We start from the raw sequence: 20,167 nt of genomic DNA, 5'->3' as shown, positions 1-20,167 counted from the left end.
ATCTACCCATTGCTCTACAAATATCTTTTCATCATTTTTCATCTATTCTCTATCCACCATTCATCTATACACTCTTGCGCTATACACTTCCTCCTTATTAATTGTTTATATCTCCCCTCATTCATTCACTTGAACCTTCTCATATATCCTCTTATCTACACATTGCTCTACAAATATCAATTCATCATTTTTCATCTATTCTCTATCCACCTTTCTGTAATAGATTTTTCATTTCCTCAAACAATTCTCTTTCTTCATTCCAATCTTATTTCCATCGTTATCTCCTTCACATCCATTTTCAGTCCATTTTTCTCTTCAATCGTTCTTCCATCTCAATCTTTTTCATTGAATTCTCAATCTTCCCTCATCCACTATTCTCTCTCCTACTAGTTTATACATTCTTTTTCCATTCATTCTGTCTCCAACTCGTCCCCCATATCCACAGCACACATGCCGCTAGCCTGACAATGCTCCATAACGACCAATAAATATCCATGCCTGTCAAAATTGGAACCTGCTCTGGAAGGCTCTTTCACTTACCTATGGATTTATCCACCAGTCACGAACGATTCTGAATAAATATATTCTCCAACGAGTATACTTCAGTCGAAAGTCATGTGTTGTGATCGCCGGCGATGCTTTGTTCTTCCGCGAGCTATTTCGGATGTGTGTCATATACATATCGAGCTATCAAACTGGTCGGTAATTCATGAGAGATTGTGAATCTTTTGTGGACATTCGGAAATCAATGCGAAGTATTCTTTACTTTGATATCTTTCATGAAATATCAGTTCCAATCTATTGAACACGTTTTTCAAAGACTTTTATTCTGTTCTCATTAAATTGTTTGTAATGATTTAGGAGTCATCATGAAGTATTATTGTGTCGTTAATTCACTTTTGGTTGCTTTGAGTTCTGATTTGCGACATAAATACGTAGTTATTTTTCTGTTAAGTTGTTTTTTCTGTCAATATCAACTACTATTAAAAAAAACATGAAGAACTGCAAATAAATTAATTCTATGCATTGTAATATCATTGCATATCCGATCGATGGATTGAGAATTATTTTTGATTAACATCATCGACTGGTAATCACACAATCATCTATGAGTATCATAATACATATACTAGAGCTCTAAGAATTGAGGTGGAAATCAAATTACAATTAACATGAAGTGGATGATTTCAAACAATTTTAATTGTTTTGAGCTTTAAATTTCATAATAAACTAGCAGGTTCAATACTCCATATAAAAGAATAAACTTGCTATGCACTGAGAAAATGTTGTGTTGTAAAATGCAATAATCTCTTTTTATATCCAGGTAACATAAAAAAATTATTATTATTAATACTTAGGTAAGCCTCAACAGAATTTAAAACTCTCAGCAATGAAAAATGAGTTGAATTAATCTTGAACTTGCAACCTTTCATTCATGAGACCCGGGTGCTACAAATTACGCCACGAATTTACTCGGGCGCGGATCCAGTGGGGGGGGGGGGGTACAAACATATAAATGCTTGCATTTTTTATTGTAGTTCTGATTTCTCAATAATATTGTTTGAATACATAAAAGTAGTCAAAAACTATTTTTTCATGCAAAATTTCCTTGTACTATATACACGATAGCCCAAAACCTCGTATTTTCAGTTACTACTTAAGTTATATGATTTCGGATGTTCGAATGGTACTGTCAAGTTTTTAAGTTCCTATTTGAAGAATAATAGGGAGTCTTATGTATTTTTTCTTAATTTTTCTGCAAAAAAATGCATTGCAAAATCAGGTGTACCCCAAGGTTCAAAATTGGGTCTATTGTTATTCACTATTTTCATCAATGACGTCACTAACCTCTTCAAATCTGAAGTGTTACTATATGCTGATGATTTAAAGATTTCAAAGGAAATTAAATCTTATGAAGATAATTCACTTTTGCAAACTGATTCAAACTATTCAGATAATGGTGTATCGAAAATGAATTATTCTTAGATATTAAAAAATGTGAGGTTATGTCAATTTCAAGAAGTAAAATCAAAAATTATTTTCCATATTAATTGGGTCAGCAAACATAAGAATATGTTAAAATCAAAAAGGATTTAGGAGTCATTTTTAACTGTGAATGGAGCTTTCGTGATCATATTGAAAAAATTATCAATAGTAGTTTTAAGATTATTGTTTTTTTGAAAAGGTCCTCCATGTCATTTGAAAGTGTTGAAGCAATTAAAGTATTGTATAACAGTTCAATTAGGAGTAAACTTGGATATTGTAGTACTATTTGGCTTCCTACAACTAAAAAATATGTATCCAAGATTGAAAAAGTTCAAAACTATTTTTTAAGATATGTTTGTTATAGAGTCAATGGTGTGAGTTGTGCTAGAGATTATCCAACAATGTTATTAAGAGAAATTTGTAAATTTGATAGTTTAGAGCTGAGAAGAAAGGTTTGCTTTGCTATGTATACTACATAAGTTGTGTAATAATCTATTAGATTGGTCGGATTTGCTTGAAAAGTTATTTTTGTTGTACCAGGGTCTACAGCATTCAGAGTTAATAGAACATTTCATATTATAAAACCAAATACCACTTGCTTTCAAAATTCTTCATTTTCAATTATGCTTCAACTATTTAAATGATAAAATGTTTGAAAATATTGTGACATAAATAGATATTCTTTACCGGAATTTAAAAATAAATGTATCCTAAAATTGAGATAGTGTAATTTGATTTCTGTTACCAAGCTTAAAATGTTTTTCGTTGATTATGTATTTTAATGTAAGCCGTTTTGGATGTATCCCGTGGCTTAATTTTGTATATACATTGTATTGTAAATATTTTTGGTGAAAAAATAAATATAAATATGAATAAGGACACCTCAAGGATCAATATTCCAAACACTCATAATTTTTGAAACAATGATCGGATCTCATTGTACAACAGCTCATTCTTCTTATCTCGTCAAGGCGTATGACGCCCAAAATCATGCATCATAAGTCCAATTCGTCCAAAAAAAATTTTTAATTCATCCCTGAATGTAGTTTAACAAGTATTTCAATAAACAAAGAAACAAAAATTCAGTATTCTAAATACTAAATACTTGGAGCACAAAATTACGCTCAGAAGAATCTTGAATTTTACATTTGAATGGTAACAACCGGAAGATATTGTAGAATAAAAACTAAAATTCATCAGAATAGATTTTTTCTTGAAATTTTACTTTTTTTTCAATAATTGTAATCAGTACTCATCAAAAATAGAGAGTTTCAAATGGTCTCATTTTATTAGGAATTTCATAATCTAAATAAAAGGCGGGAACAAATTTGTCTGATCGATTACAGGATTTGGCGGGAATAACTGAAAAATAAGCAGAAATACGAAGTTTTTGGGCCGCTCTGTATCTAGCATAAGGAAATTTTCCATGAAATACTAGGTTCTGGACTCCTCTTATGTATACAAACAATATATTTGAAAATCAGAACTACAATATAAAATGCAAGAACCTAGCTAGTCACTATACTAGACTACTACTGTAGTTGCAGAAATAAGTATCATGATCTTGACATTTGAATGAACAAATTCAATCAATCAATTCTAATCAATTTCAACTAAAAAAGCTTTCAAATGCTGTTTTCGATTAAAAACTTCAATAATTTCCCGGGTGGAGGGGCCTGAACGACAACCCCAATCGCCTCCCCACCACCACCAGGAAAGGGTCCTGGATCCGCGCCTGGATTCACTTGGGGAAAACTCAGTTTGGTTGAGCATGAACTTTGCATCAAAAAATGGATAGTTTTGTTTCAATTATCGAATTGAATCTCATTGATCAATGAAAAACGAAAATAAGCCTATATCCATACTCGGTAAGTTCAGAATCTTTAGGTAGAATTGCAAGTTAATCAGTTCATTAGTGCATAAATTAATGATAATGTGTTAATGGCGTATTTCCTTTACTCTACCAACCTGATTTCAAAAGATACTTTTGTAGCTTGAGAATGGAAAGTAAATCCAAGATTGGAGCTCTATGGCCCGATTGCTGAAAAGAAAGTTAAGATTTCATCATGATCAAATACTATGAGAATCAATCACATAATTTTTTTGAGAAGAGGGCTTCTCGAACTGGTTTTTGTGGCTTTCAATCACGGTTAAAATTCAGCAGGCTTTTGTGCAACCGAGCATATTATGTATTCTTATCAAACTTGATGGAGCAAACTATGGATTAATTTTTTTTTTTTTTTTTTTTTGATCAGGAACAAATCTTGTTGTTCAGAAGTCAGATCAAAATTAAATTGATAACAAAAATAACAGAGTGGATTATGAAAATTTTTAAAAATGGATTGAGAAATTGATTAAAAACAACGAAACACAATCTTGGAATAATTTAGAGAGGAATAAGAGGATTACAATAAGGTTTGAATGCAATCACTTTTCTAGTACTCATACCACCCTATAATCTTTGTAGTGCTGTGATCGTGGTATTTCAATAGTGATAAAAGAGAAGAGTCGAGACCAGAATGCAATTAAATGAATCTGAAACAAATAAAACTGGACAGTTCTATAGACGAGCAACAAGTTGTTCAGTGGAAGCTAGGATCAGAAGCTGTGAAATTGAATTTTGGCTTGCTTCCATAGTTTATTCCACAAACTGGACTAAAAGTTTACTAAGTATTGCTCAGCACTTGAATAAAGTGTGTTTGGAATGTTCAGATTTGTGTCTATCATCAAGAAGATCTGATTTTTATTGGGAAAAGGAGGCTTTTGGATAGTTCCACGAGCACTCTTAAACAATAGTCTTCAAGTAAGTTCCATTGGAAGAGTGGAGCCATTCTATCATTGGAAAATCAAATCGCATTTTAATGCGAATGATGTCCACTCACGCTCTCCTAGGAGAGCATAGTTTCCATGTTTCTTTTTCTACTGCTTATAGTAGATAATCTGATACTTATTGTTGATTCTTGTCAATAATGATCATTCCATTCTAAAATATTATATTCTCATGATTCAATGATAAATTCTCACAAATGATTGTGAAATCGACAACTAATGTTGATTAGACGCTGACTTTAAAATTTGTAGCACTCAGAGTCTCCCATGAAAGGTGTAACCAGGTGTAACCGAAGACCATAGATTCTAAATTATATTTGCAACAACAATTTTTTTTATATCGACCCTAGTTTTCTTGATGCCTTATATCTATTTTTCTTTATATTTTTGAAAAACGTCAATAACTAGGAAACTATCAGTCAAAATCTAATTGTAAAAAGCTCAAACTTTAGGAATGTACCTTAGTTAAGTTCAAAGCCAAATTTAAAACAATTTGAATGCTCATTAAAAGTTCAAAAACGTCAAACAAGTGGACAAATAATTATTCTAAATATTGAAAATTTCCTCCTCTTTCCAACGATATCCTTGAAATTATTATTTTTAAAGACTGATAGTTTTCTAGTAATTGACGTTTCTCAAAAATATCAAGCGATCGATAAATCTCGAAAACTAAGGTCGATATATGAATTTTTACTAAATTTATTTTTTAAATATCATGTGGTCTTTCATAAATGTGGTCTTTGGCTGTTACACATCTTGTGGAACATTCTGTAGAGAGAGTTGTAGCTCTGATTGCCTGTTATTTCTAAAAGTAAGAATTGAACAATTCCTCACAGTTAAATTGTGTCTATCTAGTTCGTAGAAATTACCCAAATAAGCAATTGAATATGAAATAATATAAATATAAATTGAATCCATTCTTCTTAGTCGTAAATGATGGTGTGGTTATCTGATTTATTCCTCGGATGATATGCTAGGTAAAGATCTTAAAATATTCTTTAAAATACTAAAATCATCACTACATTGTTGCATAAGCTGTACAATTTCAATTCTTAATTTTTTTATCACATCAAGTTTTTTTTATTATACACTTTTGCAAGAGGCTTCATTGTTGATAAACAACATCAACGTCATCATCTCTCATGTAAGCTTTTCATCTAACTGCAAATTTCTAAAAGTTACAAATTTCTATCATGTGGGTGCTGAACGATTGAGACGAGAAAATCATTTCTAGAGAATATCCTGCCACAAGTCAAAAGAACCAAGCATGTGAATAAATTGCTTGTGGGTTGAGATTTGAAGGGCACTCGAAGATTCTGTGAGTGTTCTTCTCCAACTTCAACAGTTCGCCTACATGCTGGCTGCTGGCTAAATGTTAACCGCATCTCAATAAAACTGAGTACTGAATGACGTTTGTTTCTAAACATTGGTTTATGCTACACCAATCCCATTCAACAGCTCAGATTCGCCATTCTTGGAAAACTTATTCTGCTTTGTAGTATGCTTTACTCGTGCTCGTGTGTGAATCATATTGAAATTTGAATCAACTAAGTAATTGATTTGTGCGTATGATTGGAGGATCATCATTCAAAATATGTATTTCCCAGCTCTTCAAAATCTTTTCCAATTTATTCATTCTGTATGTTTTCTCAAGACTCTTCATAATAGACTCCAAAACGGTAATATGACACTCATTGTCCACGTTGTACTCCAAATTCATTGAATTCTTCCATATTACAAATAAATTATATTCTTCGAGACAGTTTTATTCTTCGAGGAGTTGTGAAAACTCCTCCATTTTTGATCTGAGGGTGATTTTCTCTATTCCTTTGAACATAATTTTGGTTTGTGATTTCATTGTCATTCGATCAGCGTTCAGTTCTGATTTGATGGACTGTTTTTTCCCATCCGTTGAAGATATTATATAATATACAAGCAGGTAACCCGTGCTCCGCAAGGGATTATTTTAAAAGTTGACAAACTGAAAACTTGACCGAGTGGAATCTCAAAGAGTTTAAAATAGGCTTAGAACCATTCTTGGTTAATTGAGAATCTTAAGGTAGACGCACACAGATCGTCATCGGACTGACGGCACGCATCGGTCGAATCGGATTATTAGATTTGATACATTGCTTTCAATTGGAGTGCGCATACCTATCCGCATCCGTATAGGTATGCGCAATCCAATTGAAAACAATGCATAAAATATAATCATCCGATCCGTCCGATGCGTGCCGTCCGTCCGATGACGATCTGTGTGCGCCTTTCTTTATGCAGAACTAGCAAGAACCCGTGCTTTGCAAGGATCTATTTTAAAACTTGACAAAATGAAAACTTGACGTAATGAAATTTTGAAGAATCGAGAATAGGCCTATAACCATCCTTGGTTAATTAAGAATCTATAAGCAAAATTTCAAGTTGATTAGTCCAGTAGTTCAGACGTGATGATGCGTCAAACATAATTTTCCTATCCCGTACGTGCATAAGCCAGCTCTTTACTTTATATAATTATTATAGATATAGTTAACGACTGCAAGAGGTAGGACTGTGGAACAGAATGGTGGTGAAACTATGATAGCGCCAGAAGTGTCTCAAACACAATAGTAGTTACTACATGAACTTTTTGAAAGTGATTTGAAAAAATGTTAGAACAACAGAACTGGATCCTTATCATTCTACCTTCATTTAGAGAGGCTTTTGTTTGAGCCGAATGGAAATCTATTAATAATTTTTTTCTTAAAAAATGAATGTCTGATTGTGTGTTTCTTTGTTCCCTGTAGACTTGAGAACTACTTGACATAACGGCATGAAACTTTGGGAAAATGTTGTGTGAATATTGGGGATGGCTTCTTAACAGGAATTTTAATAGGGGGACTAATAATAATTATTTATTAATCCATTTTACAGACATATGTTTTCGAAATTTTCGGCCGAGCGGCTACTGAAGAACGAAAAGATGATCATGCATGCGTTTTCATATTGCCGATACAGCATTGATAAAACTGTAGATGTTTATTCAGCAGTCTCAAAGAATCTGGTGTGGCGCACTCACACAACTTTCCTTGCCGTTATGAAAATTGATCACCTGACGCTAGTGTTCCCGCGCATCTCAAGTCTACTATTCAAAGATTTGAGCGAGCTGGTGCACTACCTCCGTAAACAAAGCCGTAGTGCGTTTGTGTGACGTCAGCACAGGTAGGGCTCCTAGACCAATAGAAACTCTAGCTGATATAGATCAGCTGATATCAACGAATTTTTATTGGTGTAGGAGCCCTACCTGTGCTGACGTCACACGAATGCACTACGGCTTTGTTTACGGAGGTAGTAGCTGGTGACAGGGTAATAACGACACACATGAGGTCTGCTATCTCTTCATAGTGAATGATTTAATAGAATCAACAATAATTTGCAATTGAATAATCACATTTTCTCGAATTTCGTGCTTATTTTCAATTTTAGGTGAAAATATTACTGAACATTAATTGTAGAGATTTTCATGCTCAATTCACTCCACTTGATTTTTTTTGTTTGAATTGAATCTGAAGCATGATAATTGAGAGTCTAAAATCAAACTTTGCATACATGGGGCGGAGCTCCTGGAATTTTTACAGATATGGGACTCATGGCAGTTGATAGAGCTTATCAATGACTATCGTAGGTATAAATTTAATCAAAATCGTTGGAGCCGTTTTAGAGAAAATCGCGAAAAACCCTGTTTTTGATAACATTTTTGCCATTTAAGCCGCCATCTTGAATTGCATTTGATCGAAATTGTTCGTGTCGGATCCTCATAGTGAAAGGACCTTAAGTTCCAAATTTCAAGTCATTCCGTTAATTGGGAGATGAGATATCCTGTACACAGACGCACATACACTCATACACACACACACACACAACACACACACACACACACCACACACACACACACACACACACACACACACACACACACACACACACACACACACACACACACACACACACACACACACACACACACACACACACACACACACACACACACACACACACACACACATACAGACCAATACCCAAAAACCACTTTTTTGGACTCAGGTGACCTTGAAACATATAGAAATTTAGAAATTGGGGTACCTTAATTTTTTTCGGAAAGCAATACTTTCCTTACCTATGGTAATACGGCAAGGAAAGTAAAAACTGTTCTAGCTGAAAAATTAATAATACATGCCACATGTAGGCTTATACCTTGGACCAGTTATAGAATAGACACGGCCAATTGTATATTCATACTGAAAGTCGATGAAGCCAACATCTACTGCCAAATCCACCCATCTAAACGTCACAACAGTGACGTCACGCATCGTATAGAAATAATTACATTGTTGTTAAACATAGCTTGTTTTCCATAGCAGATTGTTATTTATTTATGAAAATGGTAATCTCCTGCGCAGCATATAATTGCACTGAAATTTTTACGAAAAAAGTGGAATATCTTTTCATGCGTAAGTTAAAATTTATACACATAAATATTGTAAGTTGTAACTGTAATATTATCCTTGGTTATGATGTAAGTGAACTCATTGCAGCATGACAATAAATTAGTTTTGTAGGCTACCGTACCTTATTATTTTCAAAACACATTATAACTTTGCAGCCGATATCACATAACACAATATAACTTAACCGATATCGTTTTTGCCCATAGCTAGAAATAACCTAAAAACACAATGAATCTGAAATAGACACAGTCTGAAAGTTTTCCATACGATGCGTGACGTCACTGCTGTGACGATTGCTGGGTGGATTTGGCAGTAGATGTTGGCTTCAGAAGCTAGAATTCCCAGCATGTCTATTATAACTGGTCTAAGGCTTATACATTGCATCAGGAAAACGAAGTTCAAAACTATGGTTTTCCTAAACATATGTTTTTGAGATAATTTATTTGATGCAGCTGTTTCACATGCACCATAATAAATTATACAGAGTTTGTGAAAATAGAAATATTTATTGATTACGAAAACAATACTATTATTATATTAATGATAATAATTAATTATTAAAACAATACTCTTATTATATCAATAATAACAATATTATTATTAAACATATTTATCAATTATCAGAACAATATTATTGAGGTTGAGTGGAATCAGGTAGAAAGCAATAATAGAACAGATGTTCTTTTTTGAATATTTCTATCATATTATTTTGTTATTTCCAATGATTACAACATATGTTAGAATATCACATGTCAATAAATAAATTATTTCATTTCCATATGGCACTCACCTTACCATGTTCATAACCTTACTTAATAGGATCCTTTTTCATCCTTTGAAATCCTTAGAGGCAAAATATCTCAAAATCCGTTCTTAGTGCGCGTCTAGCATGTTTGAAGAATATTTGTGCAAAGCTTCAAGTCTGTAGGACAATTAGTTTGAGCTGTAGTGTGATTTTACTTCAAAATTTTCGAAAAATGCCCTCTCCTGGAACCCCCTGTGCTCCTGATCGAAATTTTTCTGCTTAGATCTGTTTTTTTTTTGGTAGCTGAACAAAAAAGTTCCTCATGACTTTGCTGTGCAATGAGCGGTTAAAAAGTACAAAATTTTGGGGGGGCCCCAGCTCCCTCAGGGGGGCAAATTTCTGAAAATCCTTTCTTAGTGGATGTTTTCAGGCTACCATAAACAATCGTGCAAAATTTCAAGTTTTTAGGATCAGTAGTTTGGGCTGTGGTGTGATTTCAGTCTGTCGGGGCTTAGCCTTTTATAAGTATAGAGATTTCAAGTTAATCAGTCCAGTAGTTTAGACGTGATAATGCGTCAAACATAATTTTCCTATCCCGTACGTGTATGAGCCACTTCTTTCCTCCATTTTTTATTGTTGTCCTAGTAACCTGTCCTAGCAGGCCACTTCTTTCCTTCATTTTTTATTGTTTCCCTAGTAACCTGTCCTAGCAGGTAACCCGTGCTCCGCCAGGGTCTTATAATTCAAAACTTGACAAACTCAGAACTTCACCTACTGAAATCTTGAAGAATCTAGAATAGTCCCATAACCATCCTTGGTGAATGGAGAATATGTATGCTAATTTTCAAGTTAATCAGTCCAGTTGTTCAGATGTGATGATGCGTCGTCATTCATGTATTTCCATATTCCGTACGTGTATAAGCAAATCTTTCCATAATTATATTATAGCTAACTGAAGAAGACATAATACTTGAAAGCCTCACAGTATCTTATTGATTTTTCCAATACACATATTGTAGTATCGATTAGATCCACCTCAATTTGAATCAGGCTGCCTTTTGTTTCTCCAATTCCAAACAAAATGCCCACAATACTCGTTCCACTCCGAATTTGTGTCTGATAGTACATTATACATAAATTTCTACTTCTTTTATTGTGATCTATTCATGTTTTTCTCATGAATTCCAATGATACAGCATGAATCCCATGTCCATTTCATTTGTACTGGTTGCAAAATTTTACATTAAATAATTTTTTGATGAAATCCAAATTCAATCGCAATGAGAACAACTACCTTGAAAAAATAATTTATATTTACGTTTCGAGGGAAAAATTGAAACAAAAGAAATTGGAAGATTTGGGATTCGATCTGAGTAGCATCCGCTCCGAAGCCGAGTGCTCTATCACTACAACACGGCTCCACTCAAATTTTAATGTCCTGTAACAACGTTACTCCTTATGAACAAATACATCTTACTTCACCTTACCTTACAACAATGTATATATTCTATTACATATTTAACATGAAATTTCACAATAGATTACAAAGCCGCTTCCACAACATTTCAATAGCATATAATATTTCAAGATTCTACCAACATCTTAGGCTGGAGGATAATACTTGCAGGTCGCATCTTGCATTTGTTCGAAGCGAATCTGTGCACTGAAACTTGCGACCGGCATCAACAGATTCACCGGAGTGGAAAATTCGTACACTGAGGCATGGATTGAAGCTGTGACTGAGACATGAGACATCTCCTTTATCTTGTTGGAGTTGAAAGTGCGACGGAGATAGGAAGTAGCGTGTTGAGGTTGAAGGTGTGAGACGGAGACAAGAGATGAGTATGAGTATGCGGTGGCACATACAAACATCTCTGTAGTAACATCTCTGAGCCCATCCATCATCGCATGTGTTCCATCTCAGCTATTGAGACATGATTAATAGCTAACCTTTCCTCTCCATCACTGCAGACTTACCGATACGTTATTGGGCGCGTCTGCTTTCCGCTATTCAAGCCGAATGGCGCATTGTGTCCTTATCTCAGTCAGATGGAGCCGTATTGCAACTTCACCTTGCCTTTCCTTTTTCCGAAACGACCTTGAATGGAAATGAGAAGGATGCGCGTTTCACGTTCGTTGTACGGAACATTGTTATAGTTCCTTTGTGCTCTATACACGACCTACTTTTCATTCCTGTATATCAGTCTCATACCATAACAAAATACGAATATCTTATGCAGTTTTTAGTAACCATAATATGTTATGATCAACAAAACAGACACAAGTAAATTGCATGCTGTGTTGCCAATGTGGAAATTCTTGATCAATTCTCTATTCCAAATTCCGTTCCATGATAACTTCTCGGTTAACGATGTTTGGAAAGAATGTCTTGTACAAAATAATTATTCAAAATGATATGAACCATATTTTGAATTTATGTCACGGATTTTTGAATTCAGACATTTGCTTCATTGTATCTAAAGTTAAAATCACAAATACTTTAAATTTTCCACTTATTTTTCGCTTGTAGCTAAATAAATGCTGTAATGTCTCTTCATTACGTTTCACGTTATTTTTGAATAGATTATTTCCATTGAAATGTGAGTTCATGACATACTTGAATCATTTTTCATTCAGTACTAGCGACACACATTTATTTTATATGGACTATGTACTGTTACAAATTTACTTGCAAGAATAAAATTAATTGACTAGTGAAAATGACGTAATTAATCCATGTTCATTGCGAAAATCTTCAGTGATGCATGCATCAATTTTATGAGGAGAGTGTCACATGAAGAAACAGTGTTCACCATATTATCCAGGAATCATTTTCAGGAGTAGTTCAGACAATATTCTCTCTCACAACTTGCTTCATAAACCATTGTATCTCACAAAAATGAAATAGCTTTCAGCTGTAGTTCGCTTTCCTATTTGAGATGTGATATTCAAATGCGAATCGTCTCTCAGTTTATAGGTTAATAAAAGTAACCGATGAAATTATGGACGTAAACAAGGGAATAAAGTCCAAATAGAATTACAGTAGGGTATCATTCTTGAAGATCTGCTTGCTGAATATTTTAAAGCTGAAACTCCACCTAGAATCGTTTTAAACGTGCTAAGTATGACTGTTATAAAGTATTTTATTGGTCGATTAGATTCTATGTTGAACTTGAGTCATATTTTATGACAACTGTATTCTGGGAGGAGGGAGGGAAATTGTACTTGATTTTGTGTGAAATTTCAACTTTCCAAGACGTCATATCGCGTTAACACTTCAATGATATCTATAATACAGAATGCATTCTCAGCAAGAGATTTCTTGATAATGTTCAAAGTAAGAGAATATAAATTCTGTTGAATATCAGTTAAAATCCTTCCTATATGTACCTATAGCTCCTTCACTTATGACTTTGATTATACAAACACAAAATAATACACACTTGGCACATATTATGTTTGTATGAAATACGAGCATTATAAGAAGATGCAGATACCTTGTCACAGATGATATCACACTAGGCTTTTGACACTAGATGACTCTTAAACAAGAGGAAGTTTATATCCCTTCTAGTTTCTTTTTTCTAGAGAATTTTTCATCCACTATAATTTATATGGAGTACTTCCATCAAAATTTCATCGACCATTCATTACCTAATCGATATGTTCAGAACATTATCATACTATTGGTACATGTATAGTCAACACATCAAGAGGGATCGAATGTCATTCCACGATCTGAATTCGACTGATCAATGACTGATTTGGGAGAAAGACGGAAGGGAGAAAGAATACCAGATTCTATAATAGGAGGGAAAGTGAGCTTTTGTCATATATTGGAAATAATAATACTTTGCGAGAGAGGAAAAGAGGAAGAAAGGTTAAATTTGTAGATGGACGAATATTAATATTAAGCGGATGAATAAAATAGAGAAATCGGAAAAGAGTGTTAAAGTACAAGAGTCACTAACAGAAGGAAGAATTGAATGAGATAAGAGAGATTCAAATTCAGATTCAGATTCCTTTATTCATGTGTTAACAAAACATAATTCAATTTACTTTCTAGCGTTAAAATAATTTCCAGTAGCGGTAAAATAACATGGTGGATCATATTGAACTAATGAGTTCTACAATAATATTGAGCAAGAAAAATGATGAAATATGCAAAAGTTGAGGTACTACTGTAATGTTTTCAAATGGAACGGTGAAGTTTGAACCTTAATAAGAAGTCCATTCTCAGAGAGGGTATCAAGGATACCACCCTCCCCTTCAGCACTTGACCGTAGAAAGAGAAAGTTGAAAATTCAAACGAAATATTATGTTTAAACGTGAAAAATTAAGACTTTTATTATTATTATTATTATAAGACTAAATATATCAATAAGTAAAAACCAAATCATAGAAACGATAAATCATTCAGAGTTAAATCAATTAACAGAAAAAGTAAATAATAATAAGGATGAAGATAAAGAAGAAGTTGATTCCCAATAATTAGAAAATCGATATGATATAATAATAAGTGGAATAATGAGGGAGTGAAAGTTATTATTAGAAAAGAGAGTTGTAGATGTAAATCCAAAAATAATGTCAATAAGAAAGGGAAATTATCATACAAAAGAGATTAGTTTATGTAAATAACAAGATAATATGATTATGAAAGTTCATGAAGAAATAATAATAATAATTCTAATTAGGGAATTATGAAGGAGAAATTATAATACAAAAGAGAGGGGAAGGATGTGGAATAAGAATGCTAAGATCCACTCCAGGAAGAGTTTGAATAAGAAACAATCTAGAATGTAGCCTATACACAAATAATTTACATCAATGATAATGCAAGAGAGAAAAAACATCATTTTTAAATTGGAGTGGAGGTAAATGAACATAAAGGATAAGGATAGGGATTCAGGAAGGTTTAATTTTAATGTCATGCTGCTCTAGGGTTGGACAGTTTCAGCCATTTTTTCTAAAAGATAATGTCTCAATGTACGGGTGAAGCCCGCTCGACTCTCTATGGACCTAATTTGATTTGGGAGTGAGAGAGAGAGGGTGTGTGTGAAGTACGGAGTGAGGAAGGGAGTGATGACAGAGATGATTACTGTGAACTGAAGCTTGCAGATAGCTTTATAATCCAGTGAGCATGTTGAAATCTGGTCCAGCAGAGTCCAGTCATGCCTTGGCTGAAATCGATTGTGATGTCACTTGGAAGGCCCAACCTTCGACAATAGTTGACAGTCGATTGAAATCACATGATCCCCATTAAATAATAGACGGCACACCTATCAAAGGCCATTTCATAACCCGCAAGTTCCCAACTCAGCACATTTCGAGTGTTTACTCACAGCAGAGTGAGAGATCAGGGAAGTAATAATGTCAGATTCTGGCTGCATCAGTTATCACTACAACATGATCACCAACACAGTTTGCGTCGGCTTTGAATGTCTAATTTAGAAATGTTTTCATCGATTCTGTGCTACTAGACTCTTTAGTAAAGCATGTAAATGATCACAACATGAAAACTTATTTGAGTAGTATCTTTTCAAAAATAATGAGCCTATTGCATGTTTGTTAATCTACATGTTCTCAAACCGAACACTTTATTTAAAATAAACATCAATGAATGGATGTATGAATAATCTAATACTGAATAACCTGTATTAGAGGTGAAATTATCAGGAGTTGGTAATCGATTCACTAAGATAACTAGCTATTGATATTTGAATCAATTTAGTGCAAAAAATTATCTATCTGCATCCTAGTCTTCCCGATTCGCTGATTAATTTCATCTTCAAAACTATTAACGAAATTGTAACATTAGTTCAGAATTTTACACTATGGTGAGGTCCACGTTATAATGACAGTGTTTAATTAGCAGTGGTATTGCTATCCTTGTCGTTCAACAAAGCGGATAGCGCTATCTCTTACTCGCTTTGCTCTGTTGCCAGAGCCTCTTTTAACAATTTAGGGTAGTTAATTGACTAATTAACAAAATATGTTATTCTAATGACGGAAACTCATTATATAATCATCGAAAAATATAATTTCCTGTTTAATAAAATGTAATTGATAATTTTAAACGAGAATGAACAGTTGATATTACATCAATATTATCCTGTATCAGCTACTGTCCATAGAAGACATTGACAAGACAGAGGATCGGCAACGTTGTTCTCCTATATTCTTCCCTGCCATTATAATGTGGACCTCACTATAATAATTATTTCTATTAGACTCCCTAAGGTATGATCGAGTCTCATAATTTTATCATCCACATTCTAAATATGCGATTTTCAGAATCTATTCATACCTCTAATTACAGCACTCAACTACTCTATCACTTCAATTTCGATCCCTTCTTCTTTAAAGACTACTGATACTTATTCAAAAAATACTTTTTCAAAGAGTACTGATTCTTCCCCAAGGATACTAATATTGATAAAAATACAAAGGATACTGATACATCTACAAAGAATACTGATAATTTTTAAATAATAATTTCTGTGTATGAAAACTTTCTTCGATTATTACACTTGAAAAACTTACTGTACTCACTAGTACTTATTGTACTCTGAAAAACTGGTGGACTGTCTTTACAGAGAAAAGAATGGCATGAAACTCCGAATTGAGATTGAAAAACGGATTAATCAGCTATTCTGGTTTATAAGAATTTTCATAAATCACGTGTGAACTGACAACAGTAATTTGGAAAAGTTATAATCATGTTGAAACAAACATTCTCGTTTAACTAGTATAGCTGTTCAGTGTCATTCTGTATGGAGATATATGCTCAAAATCACTCCAAGAGAGGTTTTCAATCTAAATTCAGTATATGCCAAGCTACTCTTGTTCACTTTTTGGATATCGCAACATCATTTTCAGCGGTTATACAGTATTGTAGGTCCCCTTCAAACAGATTTATATAGCTGGGAAATTTACATTCATAATGGTTATAAGCCGCACGACTAGTTCTTCTCCAATATATCAGTTCGAAACCAGAATCCAGAGTGAAGAGGTAACATCATTTACACTACTCATACAGGTAGACACAGGTAATGCATTGTTGAACGCATCATGCACTCTTATCTGGAGAGCCTGAACAGTTGCCAAGGGAACAATACCCAACTGCTATTCGGAATATGGAATCCATCCCATTGTAAATGGCGCATATCATGATCAGTCCGGAACGCAGCTGCATGCTTTATTCGCATTAGTCGTATAATTTGATAATTATTAACTTGACTGCCGCCACTCTAATAATCTGTGCACCAAAATGATATTTCCCGTTCATGTAGAGAGACCGCATTGAATTCGATAATATTATCATTATATACCTGGCATTCTTCCATTGCCTAAGATTTATGTTCACTGGTAGATTATATTTCATTGTGTATGAATTCTGATACTTGATTCTTAATCAAATGATGACGGTAATCCGATACTCAGAGACTATCCTGGTCCATTCCAAATGGAAAATAATAATAACGTGAATAATGAACTATAATGGATAGCTGTAGTACGTAATTCTCCACTCTACATTAAGATGAGTGAACTTTTTACCAATTTTTATCATTGGAAAAAATTACTAATAAAAAACTCTTGTCTCTCCATCCCAGAACTCAGAGAAAATTTCTTAGCAAAAAAAAATCTCCTCCCAATTTGGTTCAAGCTGGAATTTATTGTAATAAATAAGTTGATATTTGTTATCAAGTTTATTTCAAAAGTATTATTTACAATCTTCAATGATGAATCACACAATATTGCATTTAACAGATTATTCTTTTTCACTTGATGCTAGGGAAGGATGTGGTACAAACCGTTTTTTCGAGCACAGAGATATGTATTATATTTTTTCTTGGTAAATACTGTCTGTATGGAAGCCCGAGAACTTGACTGACATTGCCAGCTCCCACATCTCCCATAAGGAGCTCTCAGATGAAAGACAGGCAGGAAATTCATGTGACATTTTCGCTTCAAAGTATGTGTGTGTATGTGGGAGTAAGTTGTCTACATAAGACAATCCTCCTTTTCCTTCTGATATTCTTATTTTGATAGTAAATCCATCTTCGAAGGAAATAACGGACTACCGCCACTACGCGTACGTGAGTGGCTTGTCGGTTGAAAACAAAGGGTTCAACCTCTGTGATATATGAAACCAATACATCTGCCCGATCAATATCCGATATACTTCACTTAAAAAGAGCTCAACTGCATGTTTGCTCAAAGAATATTAACGGCCTGATATTAATATCGATATTGGTTAGAGAAAATATGCTTGAAGTTTTTCTTAGAAGAATGTGGGATTTCTTGACTCATATTAGTATTCCTTAAGAGAAAATTTTTTCTTAGCGAAGAGTCAAGACATGCGTCTAGAGACGCGTGGTTAGAGCCGGCAAAGCTAGAGCACATAACCTAAAAATTCTTTAGATTCGATGATTCAATGGATTTTTATGTTGTGTGAACGTTATGGCGAATTCACAGGTTCTATGCGTTCGTAAATATCAACTGAATGAGAGTAATGTGATAGTTCAAGTATTTCTAGAACCAACTGGAATTTGAAATAAAAGATAAGTGCCCTAGGTCCATTTACTATTAATTAAAATAGTCAGGATGGGATGCATCAAGCTTCAACACCTTGACCCACTTTTTTGAAAAGTCCAAAACTGATCATTCAAACCACCAACAAGTCAGCTTGTTATTCATAAGTACAGCTGTAATAGTATATTTCGCACCTAGGGCCGAAAATGAGACTTTTCCGGCTCGAAATCGGTTTTCAAGTCCGAGGCCGTAGGCCGAGGACTAGAAAAGATTGAGAACTTTGTAAAGGTGGGGAAATGAAAAACAAGAAATGATCGTACAGGTTTTTGATAATTGAAACAAAACAATAAATTATTAGTACAAAAATTAGAATTATAATTAGAAATTATGAAATAACAATAAATAGATGAATATTTCAAGGGCTACTCGCTTGGCTGCTATTAATTGTTATTGTTGTGTTTGTTTTTGTAACTAGAAATGTTGAATAATTTGTGCTTAGTATAATATCACTCTGATGTATTTGTGTAATGCTTTGCTGTTAATTGGTTGCATTTTGTATGTTTGTGTAGAGCCGTCGCCTCTGTACGACAACAACCACTACCACGAGGAATGCCTGCGCTGCAATTCGTGCGGCCTGAACCTGACCGGGCCGAACCAGAAGCGCGCACGTCGCTTCAAGAACCACATCCTGTGTGACCTGCACTTCGCAGACGTCGCCCTCATGGAGTGCAGCGACTTCATGCAGCAGCTGCGCAGCTTTAAGCCGCAGTCGCTCGGCTGTGCGGTCGCGCGACGCAAGTCATCCACCACGCTCATCTTTCCGCTACCGCCGCAGGCTTGCTCAGGTAAACCATCAAACTCAATCTCAATACCTAACGAGAATTTAGTATTTAGATTCAAATATGTATCTAGTATTGAATTTAGTTTCAAAAACAGTTTTAAATTATTATATCAAGGAAAGTACCTAGAATATCCGTTCCATCTTCCTGAGAATATGCATGGGAAATGTATCTATTAATGGGATACAGTACGGTAATATACCTTCTTCATAGAAATACGGATGGAAATGATGTAACTATGCATAGATTAAAGTATATAAATTAGTGTGTTTTGTGTGCTCATCAACTATTTGCCAGTGAAACGAATCGATGGCATATTCTATTATGAAGAGTTTTTTCAAGTTATCTTGCATTTTTTTAGAATTGGTAGGCCTTGTATTTTTGAGTGGAATATAGTACATAAACCACTTGTATAAACCACTATAGTATTATATATCTCCATGGAATATAGTATAAGACACCTCTATAAAAATATGGATGGACATAATGTAACTATGAATAGAGTATAATATATACAATATACAATTTAGTGTGAATCCTGTGCTCATCAACGGTTTGCCATAATAACGATCGACGGCATATTATCAGTGTTTTTAGTTATCATGTAGGCCTAAAATTCTCAAGTGGATTGGAAATAAGCTTGTTATCTACACAAATATTGACAATTGAAAGAATAGATGAAGAACATTCGTTTGTGGATGAATATTTTTTATCAAAATATGAAGTTCTTGACAATATAACTTGCCGTGATT

At 34.0% G+C, this 20,167-nt stretch overlaps 1 protein-coding gene across 1 annotated transcript in view; it reads left to right on the top strand.

The window, feature by feature from the left end:
* LOC111044358 overlaps positions 1-20,167 on the top strand; it is a 354,176-nt gene that overhangs the window by 75,079 nt on the left and 258,930 nt on the right. Inside the window, exon 4 of the mRNA XM_039437842.1 lies at positions 19,146-19,421. Coding sequence (XP_039293776.1) covers positions 19,146-19,421 — 276 coding nt within the window. The remainder of the gene's footprint in view (positions 1-19,145; positions 19,422-20,167) is intronic.

This window comes from Nilaparvata lugens, chromosome 11, assembly GCF_014356525.2.
Source record: "Nilaparvata lugens isolate BPH chromosome 11, ASM1435652v1, whole genome shotgun sequence".
Taxonomy (NCBI): domain Eukaryota; kingdom Metazoa; phylum Arthropoda; class Insecta; order Hemiptera; family Delphacidae; genus Nilaparvata; species Nilaparvata lugens.
Note: the sequence above shows the minus strand (reverse complement) of the source record. Positions and strands in the feature narration are given on the sequence as shown.